Source organism: Babylonia areolata, chromosome 1 (assembly GCF_041734735.1).
Source record: "Babylonia areolata isolate BAREFJ2019XMU chromosome 1, ASM4173473v1, whole genome shotgun sequence".
NCBI lineage: Eukaryota > Metazoa > Mollusca > Gastropoda > Neogastropoda > Buccinidae > Babylonia > Babylonia areolata.
The window spans coordinates 83,763,448-83,789,445 of record NC_134876.1 but is presented as its reverse complement, the minus strand read 5'-3'; the positions used below and the strand labels follow the sequence as shown (position 1 = coordinate 83,789,445).

The window sequence follows — 25,998 nt, the reverse complement described above, 5'->3', positions numbered from 1 at the left end:
CATTTAGCGACTGCAGCACCAGTTGTGTGTGATAATGTCTGTTCATTTTCACTACACACAAACTCATCCATAGAATACCAGTGTGACTGAGCCCACTGAAGTCACATGCCTGCAGAGTCAGAGAGTTTAGTATGGGACGAGGAACAATGGGTGAGGACATTTGAAATATGGAGAATGGGGGAAAGAGTGGGCATGAGGGAATTTGGGATGGACAGGGCAGAAGGGGAATGAGGACCATTGCAGAGTCGAATCATGGAGTTCCATTGAAGGTAATGGCAGACGAAAACCCACAGGAAAAATCTAATCCTGGAGTTCCGTCTCCTACCAGTGCTCGGCTCCAAAGGCAAAGCGAAATGTTTCCTTCCCAGTGATATAACTTACGAACTCATCTCAAGAGTTCAGGACGAGAAATAATAGGACATGCCAGACATACATCACAGATTCATGTGCACTCCCTCACTAACTGAGCACACAAGAGAACTATGGAGCAAAAAGGGGGTGGGAAAAGAGGGAGAGAGAAGGATGGATAGGGAAAGGGAGAGGAACACATGAACATGTACGAACACGTGCACATATGAACGCCACGAGACGTGACACCTAATGTTTTTATTTGTTTTCTGTTTTACACATAGAGACGCTTGGAGACCTCACATTTATATATTCATTGTCCTCTTTTTTTCTTCTTTTTTTTGTTGGTCTGTTCTACATACAGTTGCACACTTGCAAGTGTGTTTACATGTATATGCGTGCTCACAAGCACACAGAAGCAACTTATGGGTGCAGGTTGTCAACCTGAGTTGTTTCTTTCAACAGGGGAGAGAAACATTTTCTGCCTGACGGAGAATGGCAAGCTGAGGTACATGAAGAAACTGGAGTATGATGCCAGCTGCTTGATGCCCTATGCCTCTTGTGAGTCCTCTTATTTTCCAGAGGTTTTAGAATACCATGTTTGTGTTGACACAATTGTGTGTGTATTTAAATATGTGTGTGGTGTATGGTAGCATGGAGCAGTGTGGTTGTGCCATTTTTATTTCATTTGATAAAGGACTTGGGATTGTTTTTGTTTGTTTGTTTGTTGTTGTTTTCGTTTGGTTATGGTATTTTTTTTGTTGTGTGCACAGTAATTGTTTTGTTTTCTTTTTGTTTGTTCATGTATTGTGCTTGGTAGTTATGATATTGTTGTTGTTGTTTTTACTGTTTCAAAAATGTGCATGGTAGTTATGGTATTTGTTGTTGTTTTATTTTGTTCTTGAGGGGTGTGGGGGAGGTTTACATTACAGTGATAACAATATTTTTGGTGTCATATTCTGTACCATGTCAAACTGATGCAAACTAGGCCTATTGGTTTGCTCTGCTTGGCCAAATTTCGCGCGGCTAACAGTGAAAAGACGGGCCCACCCGCTCTCAGCCAATCAAACGCCTCTAAAAACTATAAGCGCTTAATCATTCCTTTGGCCAAGGCTCTCCACGCCATCTTGTCAGGTTTACACTCTGTCTCGTCTTACGCTTTTTTCGGCTATTCAGCGTATCCTTTTGGCCTTATTTTGTTGCATGCGGCTTGTGTTTATTGTATTCTTACATTCTGTGTACTCGATTCGACTCGGCACCCTCGATTCGTTCGATTTTTTCTGCCTCTAAGTCGATCCTGTCTTTCCTTTCTCTGTTGGGGGTCGGATTTTCGCTGGGTGCCTAAGTGCGGGTTCCATGCCTCGTGTGCCATACCACGAAGGCAGGGGATCATGATGCTGGGATTGAATCCTGTTTGTTTTACGTACAGCAATGTTAAATGTACGGTAAAATGTGTCTGAGGTTTTAGGGAAATACACATTCAGCCTGAGCAACATTTCATTCATGAAAGCTGTAGTTTCTGTAGACAGACCGAACACTGTTTTGTTTTTGTTGTTTTCTCCCACAGTGTCTGAAGGAACCATCAACTTCCTGGTGACGGCTCACACCAAGTCCCTGCTGGTCTACCAGGATGTGACGCTTAAGTGGGCTGCAAAGACCGAGTTTGTCCCCGTAGACTGCCAGGTGGCCAACTTCAAGTATGTGGCTGACCCTTTATATAACCTACTTCTTTTTTGTGTGTGTGACCATTTATAATTTATAGCCTGTCTTTATTGTGAAATGAGGTGGTTGTTTTTTTAATGATTTTCTTTATAACCTGTCATTGATGTAAAACTGAGTCAAAAATGATTTCAAAATGATTTCCTTTACAACTTGTCTTTACTGTGAAATGAGTCAAAAAATTATTTCCTTTATAACCTGTCATTAATGTGAAGTCAGTATTAAAATAATAATAATAATAAAAGATATCCTTTAAACCTGTTGTTACTGTGAAATGAGTCGAAAATTATTTCAAAATGATTTTGTTTGTAACTTGTCGTTACTGTGAAATAAGTCCAGAATGATTTCCTTCATATCTGTCATTAATGTGAAATGAGTAGAAAAAAATATATTATATATTCAGAATTTTTACTCAATATGAATTGTATCTAAAATTGGTAAAAAATTCAGAATGATATTCCAAAATTTTGTATTAAAAGTGTATATGCTAGTCAATTTTCCAGAATTATTTCAATATAAAACATTTGGTTTATAATTAAATAATTTCAGATTTATCTTTCCATAAGAACTTTTCATATTTCTGTTGATTGACTTATTATCTAAGTTTTTCTCAGTTCAGGTTAAAGTGAATTCTGAAGTTACATACTGTTCTTGAATGTTCATATGAAGTTATATCTCTGATTATGTTGTACATTCTTATTGTTTTACTGACCTATTATATATTACTGTTTCCCCCCCACCCAACCTTTGTTCTGCAATCTGAATGGCATTGTAATGCAGTCGAAAATAAGTGCTAATGATGTCCAACATGAAGTCTGACAGATATTGTCACCAAAGTGAATTCAGATCAATAACTTGTCATTGATGTGAAATGAGCCAAAACTAATTCAGGATAAATGATTTTGTTTGTAACTTGTCGTTACTGTGAAATAAGTCCAGAATGATTTCCTTCATATCTGTCATTAATGTGAAATGAGTAGAAAAAATATATATTTCCATTATAACTTGTCATTACTGTGAAATGAGTCAAAAATAATTTCCTTTATAACCTGTCATTATTGTGAAATGAGTCAAAAATTATGAGTCAAAAATTATTTCCTTTACAACCTTTCATATGGTGAATGAGTCAATAGCCTGTCAATATTGTGAAATGAGTCAATAGCCTGTCGTTATTGTGAAACTCAAAGCAATTGTGAAATGATTCCATAGCCTGTTATTATTGTCAAATGAATCAATAGCCTGTCATTATTGTCAAATGTGTCAAAAGCCTGTCATTATTGTCCAGTGAGTCAGTAGCTTGTCATAACTGTCAAATGAGTCAAAAATTATTTCCTGTATAATCTGGCATTATTCTGAAATGATTCAAAGACAACTTTCTTCTTCTTTTTTATTCTAATTCTCAGTGAAATGTATATAGATGTGGCTCAGAAATTGCATAACCCAGACTGTGTTTGGTGTGGCTAGAAATATGTGTAACTATATGTGTATGTTGGTTTGGTTCAGAAATTTTTGCACTCTTGGTGTATGTTAGTATGGCTCAGAAATTGAGTAATTCCAGGTGTAATTTGGTATATCTCAGAAATTTTTATAACTCAAAATGTATATTGGTATGGCTCACAAATTTGTGTAACTCAAAGTGTATATGATATGGCTCAGAAATTTTTGTAATTAAAAGTGTATATTGCTATGTCTCATTTGCCTGTTATTAGTTAGCAGTATGAAAACTATTTTGGCTTTGATTATTTGTATCTCATTGACCTTTTATCTGTTACCAGTAAGAACTTTTTTCCAGTAATTTATTCTGTTGATTTAGATCCTTTATTTGATAATCCTGAAGACTTTTTTGATACCTTCATAGCTTATCACAGGGGTTAAATGTGACATTCTTGTGAAAAAGATTTATCTGATTACTGTTATCTTCCCTGAGATTGCTTCATATTGATAGTTATATCATCTGTGATTATATTGTTGTATACCATTGTCCTTCATCGGGTTTATTGTACTGAAGACATGTATTATATAATATGTGACTGTTGTATGCCCCCCGCCCCCACCCACCCAAACCCCCTTTGTTTCATGTGCAGAGATCTGAATGGTGTCATTGTCATGCTGAGTGACACAGGTCGGCTAGAATGTGTCTACCTGGGTACAGATCCTGCAGTCTTTGTCCCACCCCAGGTGGAATCTCGAGAGCTCAACTACTCGAAGATGGATGCTGAAATGGCCAGGCTTCAGCAGCGGATCAAGGAGAAAGGGCACAAAGCTGGTGAGAGATGTGATAGCCTGATTTTTTTTTATTTTATTTTTTTTTTTTTTACTCCAAAGCTGCTGCCTTTCATAAAGTAAAAGTGTGTAATATCTTCACAGTGTTTTTCAGTTTCTATCACTGACACCAGTTGTTACCAGTTGTATCATTTGCTTATTAAGGAAACATACACATTTCACAAACACTCTTCGCACTCAATCATGCATGCATGCACACTTGTACACACACTCACACTCACACACACACACACACATATGAATGTGCCAGGTTACATACACACCACATGCACACACTCACACACACACACACACACACACACACACACACACACACACACACACACACACATGCACAGAATCACAGACACTCAAACACAACCATGTGTGCATGCACACATACACCCATAAAAACTCACACACACACTCACACACTCACTTTCACACACAATACAAACATGGGGAAGATGCACACACTGACACACACCAATTTCAACATGGATACATTGGAAGTATATATTGCCAATGGAGAATTGAGAAAGCTTTATTATATACAATTATAACAACAAATGTAATTTCTTTTTCTTCACTGACAGAGGAAGAGGAGGCCAGCAGTAAATATTTGTTGTCTCAGAGGGTGGTGGGATGTTAAAGATCTGGTTTTGGTTTAACCAGTTATGCTGTTGGAAATATGTTTTCATTTAGAATCATTATCTGTTCAGGAAGAATAACAGTTTGCTTAAATCTGGGGGTGTTCTAACATATACACCTTGCTTCATGAATCAGAAATGAATGGGATGATTGTGTTATGTGTGTCTATTTGCAGAGGGGATAAGAGAGGATTGGGAAGTGTTAATGACACAAACATGAGCACAGAAATATGCATTGCCTCATCCAGATATATTCAGTCATAGTCTCTTGCCTTTCACATTATATGGTGTAGGCTTTGACTACAAAGTACTTCTGAATGAAAGATTTTACTAATGTGATTGCTCTGAAATTCTGTTTGATAGAACTTAGTGCAAGACTTGAAGAATATAAACTGTAGTTTCTGTCCACCATCTTTTCCAACACGCACTCCTACATATGTCAGGATCTAGAATTTTCCAGACTGTGTCTAGAAATACCAGGCTATTAAAAATCCCTGTTGAAAAAAGAAGCAACAGGATCAGATATCTTTCTCTTTGCAGGCCCCCTCATTGTGGAACAAACTGCAAGAAAAATTGCGAGATTCTGTCTCACTTAATTCTTTAAAGCCTGCTTCGAAAATGCGTCTTTCTCAATAAAAGTAAATTTTCTAGTGCTGGTGTTGGTATGGTCTGCTTCCAAATACACATTTTATTGTGGGGAAGCAGTTTGCCATTTGTGAGTGGCAGGGTGCTTGCAAGTTTCCGTGCATTTGTGTGTGTGTGTGTGTGTGTGTCCCCAAGTTGCAGGGAGATTCTGTCTCACTTAATTCTTTAAAGCCTGCTTCGAAAATGTATCTTTCTCAATAAAAGTAATTTTCTAGTGCTGGTGTTGGTATGGTCTGCTTCCAAATACACATTTTATTGTGGGGAAGCAGTTTGCCATTTGTGAGTGGCGGGGTGCTTGCAAGTTTCCGTGCATTTGTGTGTGTGTGTGTGTGTGTGTGTCCCCAAGTTGCAGGGATGTGTCTTCTAGAGGACGTCATGGGTTGGTGGGTGGTTTTTCAGTAGAGGTACTTTTCACAAGTGTATTCTGGCACATCTTTCTCTATGTGTGGGAGGGAGGATATGGAGGGAGAGGGGTGAGGGAATGAAATGTAATGTGCTTTGTACATATAAATGTCCATTATGATGATGATGATTATTATTATACCAGTCTCTTAACTGATTGAAAATGGTTGCTTGTTTAGGGCATTTCTATGTCAACAAAAGAGGATACAGTGTGATGTAATGATCATGATCAGCTGTTCTCCCACCTGTGGAATGCATTCATACATCTGGTTATCTGAACATACAAGCCATATACGACACAATTTTAAGTTGAGAAATAATAAAGTGTTAAGTTGTGGAATAGAGTATCTGTAGTATCTATCCCCTTAACATTATGTTGAGTTGATTAGTAACAGCGGAAATAGCATCAATCCATTTTATAGTAAAATACTAAGTTAAGGAATAGGGCAGCAGTAGTGTGTCACGCTTTTATGCACAGGAACTCTGCTTGGTTGCTGGGAACATGTTTTAGGAGGTGAGATTTATAGTAAGATGAAGAAAAGGCCTGACAGCACAAACTGGATATCAGGATGGCTGTGACACAAGTTGTGGTTCCTTGCTAAGAGCGGTGATGAGTTGCTGTGTCATCAATAATTGTATTGATGGTGAGTGGTGATGGAATGATGACAGTATTGGCCTGGCGATGGTGACAGTAATTATGTTCATGAGGATGTGACCAGTGTTAATATTTGGTAGTGACAATGTGAAGACACTAAAATAAGTACATACAGTTTTCTTTGCAATTGTGATGTGCAAGTCTATGCAAATGAACATGTTTACTAATGCATATATGCATACTTTGATCAAAAGTGTGGATAGGTACACATTTGCACAATGTGAGCATTTTTTCAAGTGAAGTGGAGAGAAGAAATGCAAAAGCATGTTATCACATATTTTCAGTCAAATCTAAATCTAGAATGACTCATTTGAAATCGAAAAAGAAATTCATCAGTATATGACAGTTGTTTAATAATTGTTCACATTAAATTTTGCAAACATTGTGTTTATCTTATCTTTATTTCCTTGTGAAAATGACTTTTCAGACATTAACATTGGTCTTCTTTGAGTTGTTTACCCAGATATGTTTTTTGGGCATTGCCTGTGTTTTTGTATTGCAGTGATAGCGCCCAACAAAAAGCAGGAAGATGATCTGCAGATCAACGTTCATGTGAATCCCAACCTTGATGACATGTCGGTGAGTTATTGCTGAAATATTGTGTTTTTCCCATGATGTCTGTGCATATGTGTGTGTGATTATTTCTGTTTTGTGTTGTTCCCTTGATGTCTGTATGTACATGTGTTTGTTAGCCTTACCTATCCAAAAAAATGTCATTTTGGCTGATGTGTTTTTTCATAATTTTCCTTGCCTCCTCTCTCTCTCTCTCTCTCTCTCTCTCTCTCTCTCTCTCTTACCCTCATCTCTCTCTCTCTCTCTCTCTCTCTCTCTCTTTCTCTCTCTCTCTCACTAATTCATTCATTCTCTGCTTTGTCTGTTTGTTTTTTTTTGCCTGGTTTCTTACTGTTTCATCTCTCTTACTCTTAGTTCATCACCCATATTTGCAGTTGGCAACAGGTGTTGACATCCCAGACGAGGAAGGTGTACCATCTGTCCAGATCAGGGTGAGACATTATGTGGTCTTGTTTCCTTAATGTGTTTGTGATACTGTGCAATGATGTACAGCAGCTGTTATCTTATGGCTGTCAGTTTGTTAGAAATTCTGTGGCTGTTATGTCTCCCTCACACATTTGTGATACGATGTAATTATTTAGGAGAAATTGTGTTATGGCAGTTGATTTTGACAGATCTTGCAATAGCTTTTTGGACTCCAGAAATCTTTACTCAGTCCAAACCAATAACTGAAGCAGGAAAGGTTGTCAGGGAGCACTTTTTGACCTATGTTAAATGATACCAAGGGGAGTGGTTCAAGCTGAGTTCCAGTTTTTTTTGTTAATTGGTGTTTGTTGTTTTTTTTTATATGAAGGAGAGTGGTTCAGGCTTGTTTCATAATCTGAGAATTTATCTTGTAATGATACAGTATTTATGACACAGTGGTCCAGCAAGGGTGAAGTATAGATATGCCATGCCATAGTGTGAATTAATCATTTTGTTTACAGTTGTTTGGTGAGTCCATATTTTATTGCATTAACAGATTTAGGTTTAAACACCATTCTTTTACCCGCGGCAGTGGTAGTTTTTTTATTTTTTTATCATGTTGGTGTCTGTTTTGTTAACAGATTCAGTTGAAATCCAGATTGCTAATTGACAACGTGAAGTTAGAAATCTATGCACCTTGGCCACTGGCGACAAACCAGAGTGACTACAGTATCCCTTCCGTGGGTGAGTAGGGGATGAGATATTGTAGTCTTTGTGCATCAGTCCTAGCTTTCTCTGGGTCTGTTTGGTTCTGTCTGAGTTTCTTTGTTTATCTTTGTTTAGGTACGTCCATCAAATCATGTTTCATGTTGTTCATAGTTCATCAGATCAGGTTTCATCTTGTTCAGTAATGACCACGGTCATGAAACATTTATGATGGTCGGTCTCCAGTGATGGACACTTACAGCCACATAACATAATGACCCAGTTAAGGAAGCTATGTTTTTGTATGTGTGCCAGAGGAAGAAATGTGAAATTGCTTGACTGGGCAGTGTTTAAAAGTGATTCTTTTTTTTCTTTCTTTTTTTCTAATTAATATATGTTGTGATATTCTAAGTTGCTATATATTCTCTCCCTTTTTTTTTTTTTTTTTTTAATCTTCTTATGCCAGATGAACAGGAAAACATTCCAGATCAAATGGGAAAAACACTTCACATGCACAATTGATGACCAGTAACTCCTGCTGTTCTAAATGAAGCTGATGCCATCTGCACACAGTCACAAAACATACAAACAAGCTGAAGGATTAACAAAATGCTTGGTGTGAACACATGAGCAACAGGTGCTAAACAACCTATAGATATATTCCTTCCAAACATGTGTGTATTTTTTAGGTGAAAATCAAGAATGTAGCATACACATGTGTGCTTTACAGTCTGCTAGGTATGGTAATTACTATCAACGTACGCTGTGCAAGTGTTAAATGGAAACTGCAGTAGAGGAAGTAACTTGAGGCATTTTAAACCTGATGTTTTTTGGAGTATTTATTGTTTTTCTTGTGTGTGTGTGTGTTAACTGAGGTGGTTTATTGCGTGTTTCAGAGCCTAACACCCCTGCAGAGCTGTTTGTGTCAGTGTTCCAGCGAGGAAATTCCCTTCCAGCTCACCTCTATGTTCAGATCTCAGCCAGTTACCAGAGTGCAGGAGGTCAGTTCTGGCATAACAAATATGGCATCAGCAATGAAAAAAGATTATGTTATGATTGGTTTGGTTTTAAAACATTTACAAAACTTATAAATTCATGAAAACTTGCAATGTCGCAAAGGACACTTTTATGTGCATGAAAGATTGCTGACTATTACTTTACCTTAGTTGATGCAAAATTTGTAATAAACCTGGTTGTGTTCTTGATTATTTTGGTTTCTGAAATCATCCATGACCCAAAAGGAGTAAAAAGTTGTATTGTTTTCTGTTGCATTACATTTTGTCTCAACAGTTTTCTCTATGAAAATTGGGCTGTTGTCCTCACAGAGAGCGTATCGCTACAGTGCAGCGCCATCCTTTCTTTTTTTTTCCTTCGTTTTTTTTTGTTGTTGTTGTTGTTTGTTTTTTTACCTGCAAGTGTATTTGTTTTCCTATCAAAGTGTATTTTTCAACAAAATTTTGCCAGGGACATCCTTTTTGTTGCCATGGGTTCTTTATGTATGCTAAGTGCAGACCAGTTCTCAAGGTCCAGTGGAAGATAAGTAAAAATCCTTGTCTGTTTATGGGACTCAAACCTTTGGACACTTGTTTCCTGGATGAGTGCATTACTAGTATGTCACCACTCCTTGATCTGTACAGCTAACTCTGTGTGTGTGTGTGTGTGTGTGTGTGTGTGTGTGATTGTGTAGGTGGGAGCAGGATAAGCACAACACGAGCCACCTTGCCAGCCAAACTGGTGTTGAAGCCTGTGCTACCTGTCAAGTCTGCCATCCACAAGCTGACCATCGACACCAACAAACCCCCAGTCAACCTCAACGACATCTTCCCAGGTCAGTTAATGTCTTGGTTCGTTTACTAAAGACTTGCTGATATATCCTTGAGTTAGAATTGTGTTTGAAGTTTTGGGTTCTATTAGAGTAAAGATTGTAGATATTTTTTGTACGTCTGTGAATTTTAAACTCAAATGTTTGTGAATTCCTTCTTCTGTACGTCAGTCTGTGTTTGCACATTATTTATCTGTGCAGTGAGAATCTACAGATATGTCTAGAAACCTGCCTTTCTGTATTATCTGTCCTTTATTGTTGCATGCACTTTTTCCTGTCTTAAATCCAAACTGATTTACTTTACACCTTAATCAGGTTTTCTTCCATTTCATTTTGATCTGTGTTCTGTCCACTCTTGTCACCCTTCCCACTCTCCTTTCCTTCAGATTGATTTATTCAACCAAAACAACACAAATGATAGTTTTTCTTTTATTCCATTTAGATGTCTGCAACCATTGTTTCTACTTCACACTTTTCTGCCTTGCATCTTGGGTGCAGACATGCTGATATATTCACTGTTGTTTCTACCTCACACTTTTCTGACTTGCATCCAGAGTGCAGACATGCTGACATATTCACTGTTGTTTCTACCTCACACTTTTCTGACTTGCATGCGGAGTGCAGACATGCTGGGAGAAAATGCAGGGGGACAAGGAGCAGCCCTGGGGTTCCAGTTTTTTGGTGGGCCTGTTGTCACCGTGCTGGCCTCCAAAACATCACGTGAGTGTCAGTCCTGCCCCTTTGCTTGGTGGTTGTCAGGAGCACATCAGTCAACAGTATTGTCATGCTGTTTCTTCTTTCTTTCTCTTTTTTCGCTTTCGTGTATGTGAGCTTGTGTGCACGTGCTCCAGAATTGGGGACATTTTGTTTTCCATTTAGCAGTGGTGGTTGGGGTGTTGACAAGGCTGTTATGGGGGGGTATTTTAGATATGGGACTAATTGACAAGGCTGTATGCTCATAATATATCCAGGCATCAACCAGACTGAGCTATACAGACACCTGCAGTGTTGGTCAGAAAATCCCTTCAGCTTAAGGAAAACTACCATCATATTAATGTCATTATTGTAGTCGGAAAAATGTGTATTCATATCTATGAAATCATGATAAAAAATTAAAAAGAATCTTCTTTGCCTCCGCATTGCAGTTTTGAGTAGGAAATGGAATTCAGAAGTTGACATGGATGTGTGTTATGAATTTACACATAATTACATAATGCCACATATTATTTGTCATACACCCTTGCGCTTACATGAAGTCAAGCACTTATACTTGTATACACACACACACACACACACACACACACAGACGAATTGAGAGGAGGTGAGTGAAGAGACACATGCCCAGGAAACACACAGAAAGAAAAACCCAGACGTGTAAGCATTCATCACACATCAAAGAATGAAAAATTTGTCCATCATTAGAAAAATGCACAAATAGTTTCAGTTCTTTTTGTATGCCTAATGTATGTGTGTGTCGTATTTTGCATTCAACATAGAATGTTAGCAAAGACAGATGAAAAAGAAAAGGGCACTTCTAAAGGCGCATTAGTGAAGTGGAAGACCATGTGTGGCCTCTATCTTCCCATTTGAGTCTAGAGCACACTCAGCTTTGGGTAGGAGTCAGCCAGGGACCGAAACAACCCACATCTTATGGAGGTCAAACCAACATCTTCCCAGTCATCAGTCTGACATGCTAACCACTTCACCACAGTGGCTGGTACCTCATTTATTGTTTTACGGGGATTGGTATGGTTTTGTTTGTGTGTTTTTGTCCTCTTTTTTTGTGTGTGTAATTATTAAAAGAAAACAATAATTAGCATTTTCCATTCTGTTGATATTGGATAGAACGTTACCGGCTGCAGTGTGATCGGCTGGAGGCCATGTGGATTCCTCTGAAGGAAGTCGTCAGTCGTCTGAAGCAGCACTTCAACCGTGGAAAGTTTGGAGACTTCAGGGTGTCCTTTGATGGCTCTCTCCCTCTCCAGGAATATTTTGAGCTTGTGGACGCTCACTTTGAGGTGAGACTGCAGTCAGGAGCGCCTACTGTGGACAAGAACTTTCTGGCTAATGGGGGAGTGTGTGTGTCGGGGGGTGGGGGGATACATACTGTAGCTATGTTGTCAGTGTTTGCTCTTCAGTATAAGCAATTGGTGTTTGTTCAAACAGAAGTAGCAAAGATTAAATGATGAAAATATATAACAGTAAGGGATCGCTAGGCAATGTAACCTTTTAGATTAGAGAAACAGAGAAAAAAGTGAGAAACACTGATTAGTTTGTATTGATTTTTTGTTGCATGAAAGTAGAGATTGACCAAGACATAAGAATGCAAAACTACTTCAGCATGCTACCAGTTGTCATTGATTTAGCAAACAGACGCCTGGCAGTCTTTATCAGAAATGGCAGCTCTGCAACAGTTATGTATTTGGAAGTCTTTTCACTAAAGTTCATAGACATGTTCATTGTTTCCATTTCTTTCTCCTGTTAGTGATGCTTGTGGTTGCTTACAAGTATTTTTATAACCAGGTACTTACAAATCAGCTTTCTCTCATTAGTAATGCTTGTGGTTGTTTTCAAGTCTTTGTATTACCAGGTACTTGAAATCAGTCCTTTCTTTATTAGTAATGCTTGTGGTTGTTTTCAAGTCTTTGTATTACCAGGTACTTGAAATCAGTCCTTTCTTTATTAGTAATGCTTGTGGTTGCTTACAAGTCTTTTTATTACTAGGTACTTACAATTTTTTTATTTGTTTTGTCAGTGTCGTCTGGGAGCCACCAAATGTGATGAAATGCTAAGTCAGCGAGCTGCACAGTTCCGTGTGATTCAGCGTCGTCTGTTGACTCGCTTCAAAGACAAAACCCCCACACCTCTCCAGAACCTGGACACTATTCTTGAGGGGACATTTCGACAGGTATTGTTTGCTGAAGCTGCTAATTCTGTTCTATTCTGCTGGCCTGAAATGTTGAAATAACAATATCTGCTGTATCTCCGTACATGTATGTTATGTGCTTGTGCATGCATGTGGTGTGTGTGTGTGTTCAGAGTTTGTGTTGTGTGTGTGTGCATGAGTGTGTGAGTCTGTTCAGATTTGTCAGTGAAGTATGCTGCCTTTCTGTTGTGACAACTAATGCTGCTAGTTTTGCCTCCACATTCTTCTGGGTATTTTTTTTCCATAGTTAGTTATTCAAGACATAAGAGGAGGGAACGAAGGGGCTGCTTTTTTCTTTATTGTCTGTACAGCTTTTATAGTTTCCATTTACTATTTTGTAAGGATGGCCAACACACCACCATATCCAAGTAAGGAGTTGCTGATACTTTTTTTTAACCTCGGCAAAGAAGGTACTTTTTTTTTTCTTTTTTGTCAAATGAAACATTTTTATAATCAGTTAATCCTAACTGGGCCTACTGTTATGCATCCTTGTAAAGGTATCGTCCACATCATCATTTCCTGGATGTTGTCTTCAGATCCTGGCACTGGGAGACGCCGTGGAGCAGAACCAGCTGGCACAGGCGGTGGCCGCCAACAACCTGAGCAGCGCCACCTACCTGCTCAACTTCCTCATCCGTCTGTGGACAGACATGGTGGACGAGGAGTTCAAAGTGCTGGAGAACGCCATCAGCCCCTATATCAGTGACAGCACTGAACAGGTCAATATCCATCTGTCATCTGTCTCTGTCTCTGACATGCCCACCTCCAAACCACCTCCTGCTTCTTGGCAAACAAATCATTAGCGATGACGGCCATTTTCTTTCAAGATAACTGTGAATGTTTTTACTTTCAGTTTCAAGGTGTCAGAGTATGCAAACGGTTCCATAGACATTATACTACATCTGCTGTTTAAAAAAACAAAAAAAACAAGCAGATGCCTGTCCGACCTTTCCATGTACCCAACATACTGATCATACCTCCAGTCAAACATTACTGAGTTTTCAAAATGAAAATCTTACAGTTTTATACCCCAGTCAATTCAGTTTTTAAATGTCTTATAAGTCTCAACCCTTAACCGTTTTTGTTTTTTTTAATACCCAAATCAGTTCAATACCTAAATGACTAACTAATTCTTATCTATGTCTGTTTGTGCATGTATGTATGTGTGTATTATATATTCTGTATTAATCAAAAATACTTTTAGATAGCTATTAATCACATGTCTGTGTATAATTGTAGCGTGCTGTTTAATGCCTATTCTCTTCCTGTGATTGTAATATGTGTATGATAGTGATTATTGAAGGCAGGGTTTATGTCAACTTAGCATTTAAACGATTTATGTCTTTTATATATTCATATTGAATTCCTGTGGTTTTCGTACACTGTATGTTTGTTTTCTTTACATGGACCACAAATAAATTTGCCTTATTTGAGATAATAAAGTATTCTGTTAATAATTTCTCTTATTTGAGATGATAAAGTACTCTGTATCATTTTCCTTTCTTTAACCTGTCTGCACTACATGCCTTATTTGTAAGCAGACCAGTGGACTAGAACCACATGAAAGGCAATGCAGAACCAATTTCAGGTTCTTTCTCTTCTTTTACCTTTCATCCTCAAAAAATTGTGCTGTGGTCTTTAGTATCGTTGTTGATTTAGATTCACTTGTGAAGGCAGTAACATTTTGGTTTTCTTCTTTTTTTCTTCTCTGTTATTGGAACCTGTTAGTTCATTATCTTTATCTCTTTTTTTCTTTCTTTTTTTTCTTTTTTCTTTTTTAATTTGTTTTGTTTGTTTTTGTGTTTTTCATGTTGACCATCACTGACTGACAGGGTTGGCAAGAGATGACGGATGCAGCAGTGACCCACTTGCTACGCACTGTGCTGGCCAAGTCAGCTAAGGATGCGGCAGTGAACCCCAGCCCTCTGTCCATCCCCACAGACACCAGCAAAGTGAAGAAACACATTGCCCTGCTCTGCGACCGCCTGGGCAAGGGGGCACGCCTGGTGGAGGGGCTGGCAGGTAGGCGGGGCAGGATGTGACATATATGTGTTGCTATAATGGACAATCCCCTGAAAAACAAAATAGATTAGTATCCCCATGATGAGCAAACTGTTATTGACAGGCCTGCTTCCAATGGCAACTAAAAACCCACGCTACAATTGAAAAGCGGATAGAGGCCAGCAATGCTACCACCAGTGTGAACAAATGCAACTCGAGAAGACAGTGCTGCAGAACTGTGTTTCCCACAAGAGTTTTAAAGTGCACAAACGCTTCCTATAAACATAGGTTAAAATGTCCATATCCAACTTGGAACTCAGTGCTTGAAATGGTCATATGGTTTATGCAAGGAGTGTTTGTGGGTGATTGGAGTTTTATTGGAAATGTATGGTACTCAGTGTGAACTATATTCGGTTCACTGGAAATTGATGTGGAAATTAACACAGACTGGTACGTGTTCCAAAAACTCTGGTTGAGTTTTATACATAATGTATAAAATGCATTTTTATTTGGTATTTAGCTCTTGTGGAAAAAAAAAGAATCAGAATTTGAATTTCTAATTCAGACCCAAACTCTCTTCCACAAGAGAGTTAATGATAGAATTAGTTAACAAGCACCTTTATTGATACAGTCACGTGACTGATTCTGGTTTTAACATGTTGCAGCAAAAGTGGGCATTGACTGTCAACACTGCTCAGTTTTCTGTGCAGAGATTGATTATAAGAGATTTTGTTTTAACTGTTGGCTTCTGTCTGACATGCAGACAAGAAAGAGAAGACCATCCGAATGCCTGCGCCCAAAACCATCATGGAGGACCAAGACGGGGAGGTGTCAGGGGAGAACAACGCTGTGGACAATGTCATCAACACCAACTATCGCAGTGAGAAATCACGCAAGAAGAAGCACAGGGGTGGACGGTCCGTCGATGACCTGGCCCCGTTGGGACTGCCTATGCTGGACAAACCCAGTGCAGGTGGGTGACCGACTACATCTTGATTTCTTTCTTTTATGATGGTCAGATTTATCTGACCCCAAGGTTTTGCTGTCTTTAAAAGTTTTTTTCCCCTGGCAATAGGCTTATGTTAAAATTCATTAGTCTAGGGGATTTTGCCATCAAATGTGTTATTTTTGACAGGTTTTTTTTTTTGAAGCAGTTAAATCTTTGATTTTTTTCTTCATTGAAATGATGTGTAAGAAATTTTCTTCAAAATGACATTGACTAGAGAAAAAGTGAGTGCTTGAAAGATTCTAGTTTTTTGTTGCGGGGGGAAGGGGGGTGGAGTGTGAAAAAAAGGTTTGGTATCCCATAAGTTGTTTTGATTTTTAAAGGAAAAGGACTCTTTTTTTTCCTTTCTTCAGATTACATTGTACAGTCTGCAGTAGGTTATCAAAGTCATTCATTCTCACCAGTTACATTTGCTTAAAGCTGTAATGACAAACATGTATATTGATGCTTACTTTACAATTATGGCAGAGAGAAGTGGAGGAAGAGGTAAGATATTTTGATGTTGTTGCATGTCAGTAGTTTTTGGAAGAAGGATTTTTCATGTTTTTCTGTTTTGTTTTTTGTTTTTTACATTCAGTTTATAGTGGTTTCAGAATTGATCCACATGCTTTCATAACGGTTTGGAGTTGGGGCATGCCATTTCTCCTCTGAATAATATTGAATGTTTGATTATCAGAGTCCCTGGGAATTAACATTTTGGAAAATGTCAGTGTTTGCTTCTTTGAGTGTCTTGAATGTTTTTCAGGCAAAAATAGCAGTTATGCTTTATTAATTGGTGGTTTATATATATATTTTGCCAGCTGTACTATTATTGGTGGTTAAATTTAATGTCTTCTAATCCTGGGGCACAGAAAAGTGAGGGCACTCATCTTTCGTGTTCTAAAAAGCAGAGTAGTCTTACACTGAATGTACTTCATTCTTGAATTATGATCTTTCCGAGTCGTTTGATTTTGTATCTAGCTCATTAAGTCTTTGCAAGTTATCCCTGAATTATGATCTTTCATAGTCATGTGATTTTTGGTTTGGTTCATAAAGAGATTGTGCAAATCATTGATGAAGCTTGCTGTGTTGTTGTTTCCAGACATGGCATGACAGGATTAAAAAAGAGGTGTTTTCCCTTTATACTTGTATCATCCCCAGTGTCTGCTGCATGCGAGTTGCACATTTGTAACGTGTTCACACTCTCTGACCCCTGTCCTCAGTCTCTGTTTTATCCTCATGATTTGTTACACCCACTGTCAAGATTATAGAATAGTAGCGATAAAGTAATGAGATTGAATCATTGCCCATTTTTTTGCATTTCCATGATTCTTTTAACTTACTCTGGACAATAGAATGCTATAACATTCCTGACATAAGGTAGCATTCCAGATGAAGAAACACTATAGTGGTTTTGACAATTAAAAATTTTTCCACGTTTTCCTCATGGGGTAAAATAACAATGGCAGCAAAACTAGGCACTGTGAACATGTGAAGGGTCGAATGGAAAGTTTCTTCATGAGATTCCATAACAACACACTCCACAGCGAGAGAGCGAATTCAGGACCCCACATGACAAGCTAATCTGCATACGTATTGAAAATGGCGTCGCAGACGATACCTGGAAATTTTTGGAGCAAACTAGATCACGACAGCAGCTTTTACCACTCCTGAAGTGATTGAAATGCTTCAAACTGAAGGTTTCGACTTTGACGAGGATGATGAAGATGTTGAATAAAGTATCTGCAGTGAAGAAAGCTACCAGCAAGAAGGTACTAAGAGTGACTCAGCTTCTGAGAGCAGTGAAGAGGGATGGGGGTGGGCGTTCACACGACGTTAGGAGAGAGGTCTGTGGGTCAAGTAGTGAGTTTCATTCAGTTACTTTGTTTTGTATTTTTTGTGATTTTTTTTTTCTAACTCTAACAAATGGGTCGTCTGTAGGAAAAAGCAAGGGAGAAAACTATTCGTTCGGAATGAGTTAAAGAACAAAAAATTTAATTGCTTGAGATACGTTGACATTTTCTGTTTTGTAATAGCTCTCTATCCAAAACTTGCTTCTATATTCCCTTCCTCACCCAATCCCAGATTGACATCAAACAGTGCTATTGAATGTTGAGGATGTTAACCACACTTCAAAATTCAGCCTTTTAAATGGTATTGTTCCTGCAATAAAAGGTATTCAATTTTTGTTCCATGCTCATCTCTACTACCTCTGTAGTATTTCTTTCATCAGCATGCAGTCAAAGTAATCTTTTTTTTTTTTTAAAAGAATCCTTGGGGGGTATATTAATAAAATAAACACAAGCTTGAGATACTATATAGGTAAAATAGTAAATTAGGAAGTGTCACCAGTGTCTTTTCTGTGTTTAGAACTTGTCCATCAGCTGTTGGAATTTAGTAATTGCAGTAAGTGCTGTTCACCATTTCTCAGTTGCACAGTCCTTTCCCTCACTCCTCCCTTTTCATTCCTTGCAGCTACAGGAAGCGTTACCAACATGTTCACTGCACTTAAAATGCGTCTGTCAGCCATTTTGCCTTGGTGTTGTTCCCCCTTTGTCAGTCACATTTTCCTTACTATCTGTACAGTCCTTTGCGTGGTCTACAGAACCAGTCTGTAACCAGCATGTTGATGGTGCTTAAAATTTATATGCCAGCTTTCGACATATTGTGTGTGTGGTAAATGTTGTATACCCACTATCCTATCTATGTTCCTATCTTCGCAATCCTTGACCCCTATGACAAAATAATTCATCAGCGTAGCCATATACACTTCACTGCCATAGTGACGAGTTATCTCGTCACTGATATATTCCGACTTTCCCTGGTTTATATCAAGTTTGTTGACAAAAACACTGGTAGCTTTAGTTTGGGGAATCTTTCTAGAATCTGTAAATAGCTAGAAACCCCATCTACGTCATGAGGTTGTCCTTTATTTGAATGATTTGGTTTGTCAACTGGTTGTTTTGATTCACTGGTCACACCCTCAGCAAAATGGTGACACTCAGCTCAAGCTGTGCGATCCGAGGAGCACCAGTTCGACCAAAATTGCTTTCTTTAGCTGATGCTCATAAAGAATTGAATTGTCAACTCAATGGAGAAGACAGCAGTGAACTTTTATCAGATGACTTGGGGAGCAATGAAGAGACTAGCAAGATCGAACAGTTGAATGACCAAAAAAAATGTGTGGCGCTGTAGCATAGCGACGCGCTCTCCCTGGGGAGAGCAGCCCGAATTTCACACAGAGAAATCTGTTGTGATAAAAAGAAATACAAATACAGAAACAATAATCTAAATCAGGGGGTTTTTTTGTTTTGTGTTTTTTTGTTTTTTTTGTTGTTGGTTTTTTTCTTCTTCTTTTTCAAGAAAACTGATTTGACTGAAAGGATTGGATTATCACATCTATGTTGTTATCACGTTAAGCAGCCAGACTGAATCATTTATATGTCTTATTTTTATTGTGGTTGTTATAGTGTAATTTGTATGTGCAGTTTTAATCCATTTGTCCAGAAAATATTATATTACTGTGCAAATGACCAGACTAATGTTCATGATACTAAGTTGAAAATCTCACAAAAAACGAAACACTAATTTCAAAACAAGTGCATGTCTTTGGAAAAAATACAAATTGGAAAACACCATGTGTTTTGTATTCTTTTTTTAATTACCTTCCAGAAAATATATACTTTTATGGATCTCTATCCAGTAACAAAGTCTACAGAATTTTTTGAAAATATATGTACTCGTTTTTTGTGGAAAAAAAACAAAAAACTTGGCAAATAGATCTCACTTTTATCTTATTTCCCTGGCAGCGAAAGGGTTAAATAGTTCACATCTGCAGAACCGGTCAGTGTGAATAGTATGTTTCCTTCACTGGAGATTATCTGTCAGACAAAGTTATATCATACCTGCAGTAAATGTTGTTCACCCTCTGTCATATTACTTCTTTTCCTGAGAAAATTGTTTGCACTGGTTGGATGTTGTTGTTTTTCCAGTGTTTGCATACATTGTTGTCTGTGGTTGCACACATCTTTCAGATGTGCGCAGGTGATGAGAAAGTGCGGATGGATGTACAAGTGCGAGACAAGGGGGAGGAGGGTAGAGTGAGAAGGATTTTTGTTGTCTTTTTTTACATGACCGTGAATGAAGCGATGGGTGGGTAGGCAGTCGTATTGGTAATGTCATTGAAACTTGGCAAAAACGGTTAAGTTTCAAAATATTTTATATACAAGTAATAAGATACATTGTGGAAAATACAAATCCAGTCTGAAACCTGTTGTCTATGTTTCTAATTCTTAACCACATTACAACACATAGACACACACTGATTGACACAGACAAATTCACACTGAAACACAGCTTCGAACATTGTAACAAAGGATGTTACGATAAAAAAAGACCTAAATTAGTTTACATTTGAAAGAAAGAAAACACAGAAAGAAAAAGAGGAGAAAAGAACATTTTAAAATTTTCACATTCTAAATAAATTTGGAAGCTTCAACTGAATTCACACACACTCGCCCACACACACACACACAAATTCTCACAGAAAAATATATATAAAGTGGATACTCAGTCATTTATTTATTAATATTGTGCTGAATATTTAATCATATGACACAAAATACTGTGATTATAAAGAGCAATGAAACTAAAAGATTATGTTGAACTTTAAAACCATGCATTTGTGCATGTATACAGACATGCAGATGCCAATATTTTCTTTTCATGAATCAAGTTTTGTGCATTCAACAGTAGGCATCCTCCATAAAATGCTTGCTGGTTCTCATGTGATGATATGAATTCATCCAAAGCAGTGCGAATGTCATCCTCCATAAGAATGCTGTACTAGTTCACATGTGATTAATTGGATTCATTAAAAACAGTGCGAATGTCATCCTCAATAAGAATGCTGTACTAGTTCACATGTGATTAATTGGATTCATTAAAAACAGTGCGAATGTCATCCTCCATAAGAATGCTGTACTAGTTCACATGTGATTAATTGGATTCATTAAAAACAGCGCGTATGTCATCCTCCATAAGAATGCTGTACTAACCAGTCCACATGTGATGATTTGTATTCATTCAAAACAGTGCTAATGTCATCCATAGAATTTGGGACTACTTCTAATGTGATGATTTGGGTTCATTTAAAACAGTGCTATTGTCTTCCTCCAAAAGATTGTTGGAAAAGTTCACATATGATGATTTGGCTTTATTTAAAACAGTGATTAAGAGTATTACTCCAGAAGCATGTTGTACTAGTTAACGTGATGATTTTGCTTCATTTAAAACAGCGCTGTTGTCTTCCTCCAAGAGAATGTTTCACAAGTTCACATGTGATGGTTTGGCTTCATTTAAAACAGCGCTGTTGTCTTCCTCCAAAAGAAAGCTGCACTAGTTCACATGTGATGGTTTGGCTTCATTTAAAACAGTGCTGTTGTCTTCCTCCAAAAGAATGTCGCACCAGTTCACATGTGATGGTTTGGCTTCATTTAAAACAGTGCTGTTGTCTTCCTCCAAAAGAATGTCGCACCAGTTCACATGTGATGGTTTGGCTTCATTTAAAACAGTGCTGTTGTCTTTCTCCAAAAGAATGTTGCACCAGTTCACATGTGATGGTTTGGCTTCATTTAAAACAGTGCTGTTGTCTTCCTCCAAAAGAAAGCTACACTAGTTCACATGTGGTTTGGCTTCATTTAAAACAGTGCTGTTGTCCTCCTTCAAAAGAATGCTGTGCCAGCTGACACATGGCTGTGTGCAGGACTGGGTGAACTAGAGGAGGACAAGAAGAAACAGAAGATCAAGAGCATGGTGCCCGATCTGGATGACATGGCGGGAGGGGACGAGGACGAGGCCCCAGTCTTGAACGGCAGCTGATTTGCATCTTGCTGGACCCATCCCGTTGGACTGAAGAACTGACTGTCCCAGTGGCCTGGAGACTCTTCCCTTGCTCTGCAGGGAAAAATCTCCTTAGCCTCATGACTTCCGTGACTATACTGACTGGAGGCTCATCTGTTTATACTGAAACTCATCTCCATTGACTTACAGGTTCATTTTTCATGGACTGTGATGTGAAGACAGCCTGTCTGTTGGCTGAAGGGTCAGCTTCATCGGGTGGGTAAAGCCATTGTGTTAAGGACGCCTTGCTTTTCCCCATCAATATTGGATATACAGGACCAGACCTAGCAGAGGTTGTGAACACAACAGAATGAAATCTTGAAAAAAGCTGTGATCAGTTATCCTATTCCATACCCCCCACCTCTCAAAGAGCCCTTTAAGTGAGGAACAGTATTTGGCCTTGCAGTGCAGATGGTGCCAAGCAGATAAAAAAAATATGCAATTAAAGCAACACACTTTACTTATATCCTGATTTTTAAATCTGATTACCAAGGAGACAGTTTTATGTGTGCCTGACAGTAATCTGCAGTATTCTTAAGCTGTTAATATGACACAAATTTCTCAGTGTTCCGTTGCCAAAATGTTTCATATCATGCATCTGAAGTCAGACGAAAGATTTCTTCAAGATAGATAGATTACCTGGTACAGAAATATACTGTTCAATACAAAGTTACTTTTTAAAAAATCACTATTCATCAAGTGGTCTGATGGTGGAGTCATTATAACATAATAAATGTTTCATTGTGTACATAGTTATCTGTATCGACAGCCTGACTTGCTCTGGCATTTTCCATTCCATCCAAGGAAAAGATGCATGTTGAATGTTCGTATTCTTTCTTGCTGTTTTTGTGGTACCATAATGTAGGGTGAGGAATATTTCAATTGGACATTTCCAAGAAATCCATGTCAGTGGCAACTGATGTTAATGGGGGAGTGTGGGGGTGAGGGAGAGTGACAAAGAAACTTGTGTGGTTTTTGTGTGCAGGGGGGAGAAAAAGAAAACAAACAAGGTTTATTTTAACAAAGCTGAACCAATGCATGAAAAGATGCCATTGTTAACATATGTGTGTTGGCATGTGTGTGTGTGATATTGACTTGGGATTATAAACAGAAAAATGGTTGTGTAATTTGGGGGTGTTCAGTAAGCCTTCTCTGAGCGGTGTTGTGTTGATTATATTGTGTACATACGTTTTAATATTGTTTGCCAAAGTGTGTGAGGAGTATTTGGTAGATCCCAAATGATCCCAGAAAGGTGGTTGATGTTTGCCATGAATGGTGTGTATGGAAATGACCAATTCCTAACCCAAATACATTCCAAGATAGGTGTAAATAATTGTGTGTGTTAAAGAAGGGAGCTGTGGAAGATCATTTTCCTGTTTTGTTGACTTATTATTTTAATTAAATCACAAAACATCTCAAAAAAGGATGTAGTTCATTGATTAAATTAATTAAATACGCAAGACATGCACTTTTTTCCTAGAATAAATTTTAAAACAACAAAGAGAATGTCTAATTGTAGACACTTATCAACAAATGATCTTGGTATAACCACCCAGGTACAGTTTCAGTTTCAGTAGCTCAAGGAGGCGTCACTGCGTTCGGACAAATCCATGTACGCTACACCACATCTGCCAAGCAGATGCCTGACCAGCAGCATAACCCAACACGCTTAGTCGGGCCTTGAGAAAAAAAAAAAGAAAAAAAAGTAACAGTTAATGTCAGGACACACATTGTAAGTCTCAAGTCTGTTTTTATGTTAATCATTTCTCACACACCAAATTGTTCGAGTTAGAAATGAATGAATTGTGAATTATATGAATTTGCCATCCACATTTGGAAGAAGCTACAGAATAAGCTACTTGGCATGAACGCTGTCTCATGTTTGAGCTGAAGTGTCAAATAGAGTAACTAAAATGAGTTCAGTATGTCTGTACATATATTCTTCTTCTGCGTTCACTCGTATGTACACGAGTGGGGTTTTACGTGTATGACCGTTTTTACCCCGCCATGTACGCAGCCATACTCCGTTTTCGGGGGTGTGCATGCTGGGTATGTTCATGTTTCCATAACCCACCGAATGCTGACATGGATTACAGGATCTTTAACGTGTGTATTTGATCTTCTGCTTGCATATACACATGAAGGTTGTTCAGGCACTAGCAGGTCTGCACATATGTTGACCTGGGAGATCGTAAAAATCTCCACCCTTTACCCACCAGGCGCCGTCACCGTGATTCGAACCCGGGACCCTCAGATTGAACGTCCAACGCTTTAACCACTCGGCTATTGCGCCCGTCTGTACATATATATATATATATATATATATATATATATATATATATATATATACGGAGAGAGAGAGAGAGAGCATGATCTACATAAATACATTTAAACTAAACTTTAAAAAAAAATATTCACTATCTCATGCCTCAGCCTCCCCCAACCTTATTCCATCTCAAGAAAATTGATGATGATTAGAATGTGTTATTTTATGACCACTGAAGCATATAACGGGCATATTATCTTCATAGGTTGTGATGAAGTTGTATTTATTGCCTTGTGACTGTCCGTCCATTTTGAAGTTCTACACCTGTGATTGAGAAGTGTTATTTATCTGTGAGTGTGCGCTCTTTTTTTTCTTTTTCTTTTTTATCATCACATATGTTAAATGAATCAATGAATGATATATTATGGAAAGGACAACAAAAAGTGAATGACCTGGAGGAACAGTGATTAAAAAAAAATAATTTGAAATTTCTGATTTATCACAATTTGTTTCCCGTCAAGACTGTACACAGCATGTAAGGCATTTGAATGGCCAGATTTCAATTTACAGGCACACCAATATGCACTCATGAATATTCAGCTTGCTTTCATTGTGAAAATGATATCAGCTATTTATATGCATGGCTTAAAACAGCACATGGTGCAGGCTCAAGTATTTATTTATAATACTTTTTTTTTCTTTTTACAATGCACTTACAATTTCACCCAAACTCTTGTGATAATCACTAGTCGCTGCTCATACTAAAATCTCGTAGCTTTTCTGTGCTGTCTTTTCTGTCAGAAAAAGGATACTGAGATGATTGATAGTTGTATACTATTGTGTTTCTTTTTGTTTTTACTTTTTTCCCCCCTCAGACATCAGTATGACTGGTATTTGGCTGCCTGGTGTCAGTAAAGAAATGGTACAATCCTAAATTAAGATCTCCATCGTTTATTTGTCAAACTCCAATTAATCACTTGATGAATGTTTTCACTCAGATTTAATATGATGCTTTGTTTTATTGAGGAAACTTATTTTCCTGTATGCAAACATTTTGCTTCATAAGTTAACAGATAGGTACTGTTCAAGAAGAAAAATCATATCATTGCCATATCAGCAAAAGATGATTGTTACCGCAATGTTAACAAGTACTGGTCTCTCTCTTTTTTTTTTCTTTTCTTTTTTTTGTCAGTTTTTTTCTTGTCAGATTATTTTGTTGTCTTTGGCATTGCTCTACTTAATTCAGTAGAAATGAACTAAAACATGTCTGGATAATTTGTGCAATTGTGCATTGTTTCAATGCTAATGGATATTTATGTGGAATGGAATCAATTTATACTGCACTTGACAAAATCTTGTTACAGGATGTAAATGCAGCATGCCTCCATAACAGTATTTTGCTTGTAGATAGAAGATTATTGTTGGCACTTTCTCTTATAGGAACGTTCTTTCCCTGTCTCTGGAAAACACCACCGTCTCCCCTCTCCTCCAAGGCCCTACACCCATTCAACTTCAGTGAGGTGCAAGATAGATGTGGAAGAGTGGATTGATGTGTCAAATAAGTGTTGGTGAAATACATTGGAAACCAAGTGTCTTTGTTCTGTCTGAACTTTGCGTGTGAAAGCAGGAAGAAAAACATGCAAGCAAATGAACTATAGATTGAACAAAATGAGGAGAATCAGTCAAGTGGTTAGAACACTGGACTTACAATCTGAGGGATTTGGGTTCAGTCC

General features: G+C 38.0%; 1 protein-coding gene across 4 annotated transcripts in view; it reads left to right on the top strand.

The window, feature by feature from the left end:
- The window catches only part of LOC143288577 (protein PTHB1-like), a 35,548-nt gene extending 9,693 nt beyond the window's left edge, over nt 1–25,855 (top strand). The window contains exons 9-25 of one of the 4 annotated variants that reach the window (XM_076597217.1): nt 814–909; nt 1,916–2,045; nt 4,152–4,333; nt 7,184–7,260; nt 7,629–7,685; nt 8,301–8,403; nt 9,261–9,365; nt 10,052–10,192; nt 10,811–10,906; nt 12,032–12,204; nt 12,942–13,094; nt 13,649–13,831; nt 14,945–15,134; nt 15,877–16,086; nt 16,588–16,605; nt 17,201–17,227; nt 21,863–21,992. In XM_076597217.1, coding sequence (XP_076453332.1) covers nt 814–909; nt 1,916–2,045; nt 4,152–4,333; nt 7,184–7,260; nt 7,629–7,685; nt 8,301–8,403; nt 9,261–9,365; nt 10,052–10,192; nt 10,811–10,906; nt 12,032–12,204; nt 12,942–13,094; nt 13,649–13,831; nt 14,945–15,134; nt 15,877–16,086; nt 16,588–16,605; nt 17,201–17,211 — 1,925 coding nt within the window. In that variant the 3' untranslated portion in view covers nt 17,212–17,227; nt 21,863–21,992. Of the gene's footprint in view, nt 1–813; nt 910–1,915; nt 2,046–4,151; nt 4,334–7,183; nt 7,261–7,628; nt 7,686–8,300; nt 8,404–9,260; nt 9,366–10,051; nt 10,193–10,810; nt 10,907–12,031; nt 12,205–12,941; nt 13,095–13,648; nt 13,832–14,944; nt 15,135–15,876; nt 16,087–16,587; nt 16,606–17,200; nt 17,228–21,862 lie in introns of all 4 variants that reach the window. The other 3 variants (XM_076597201.1, XM_076597223.1, XM_076597209.1) reach the window with 3 other exon arrangements.
- The last annotated feature ends 143 nt before the right edge of the window (nt 25,856–25,998 follow it).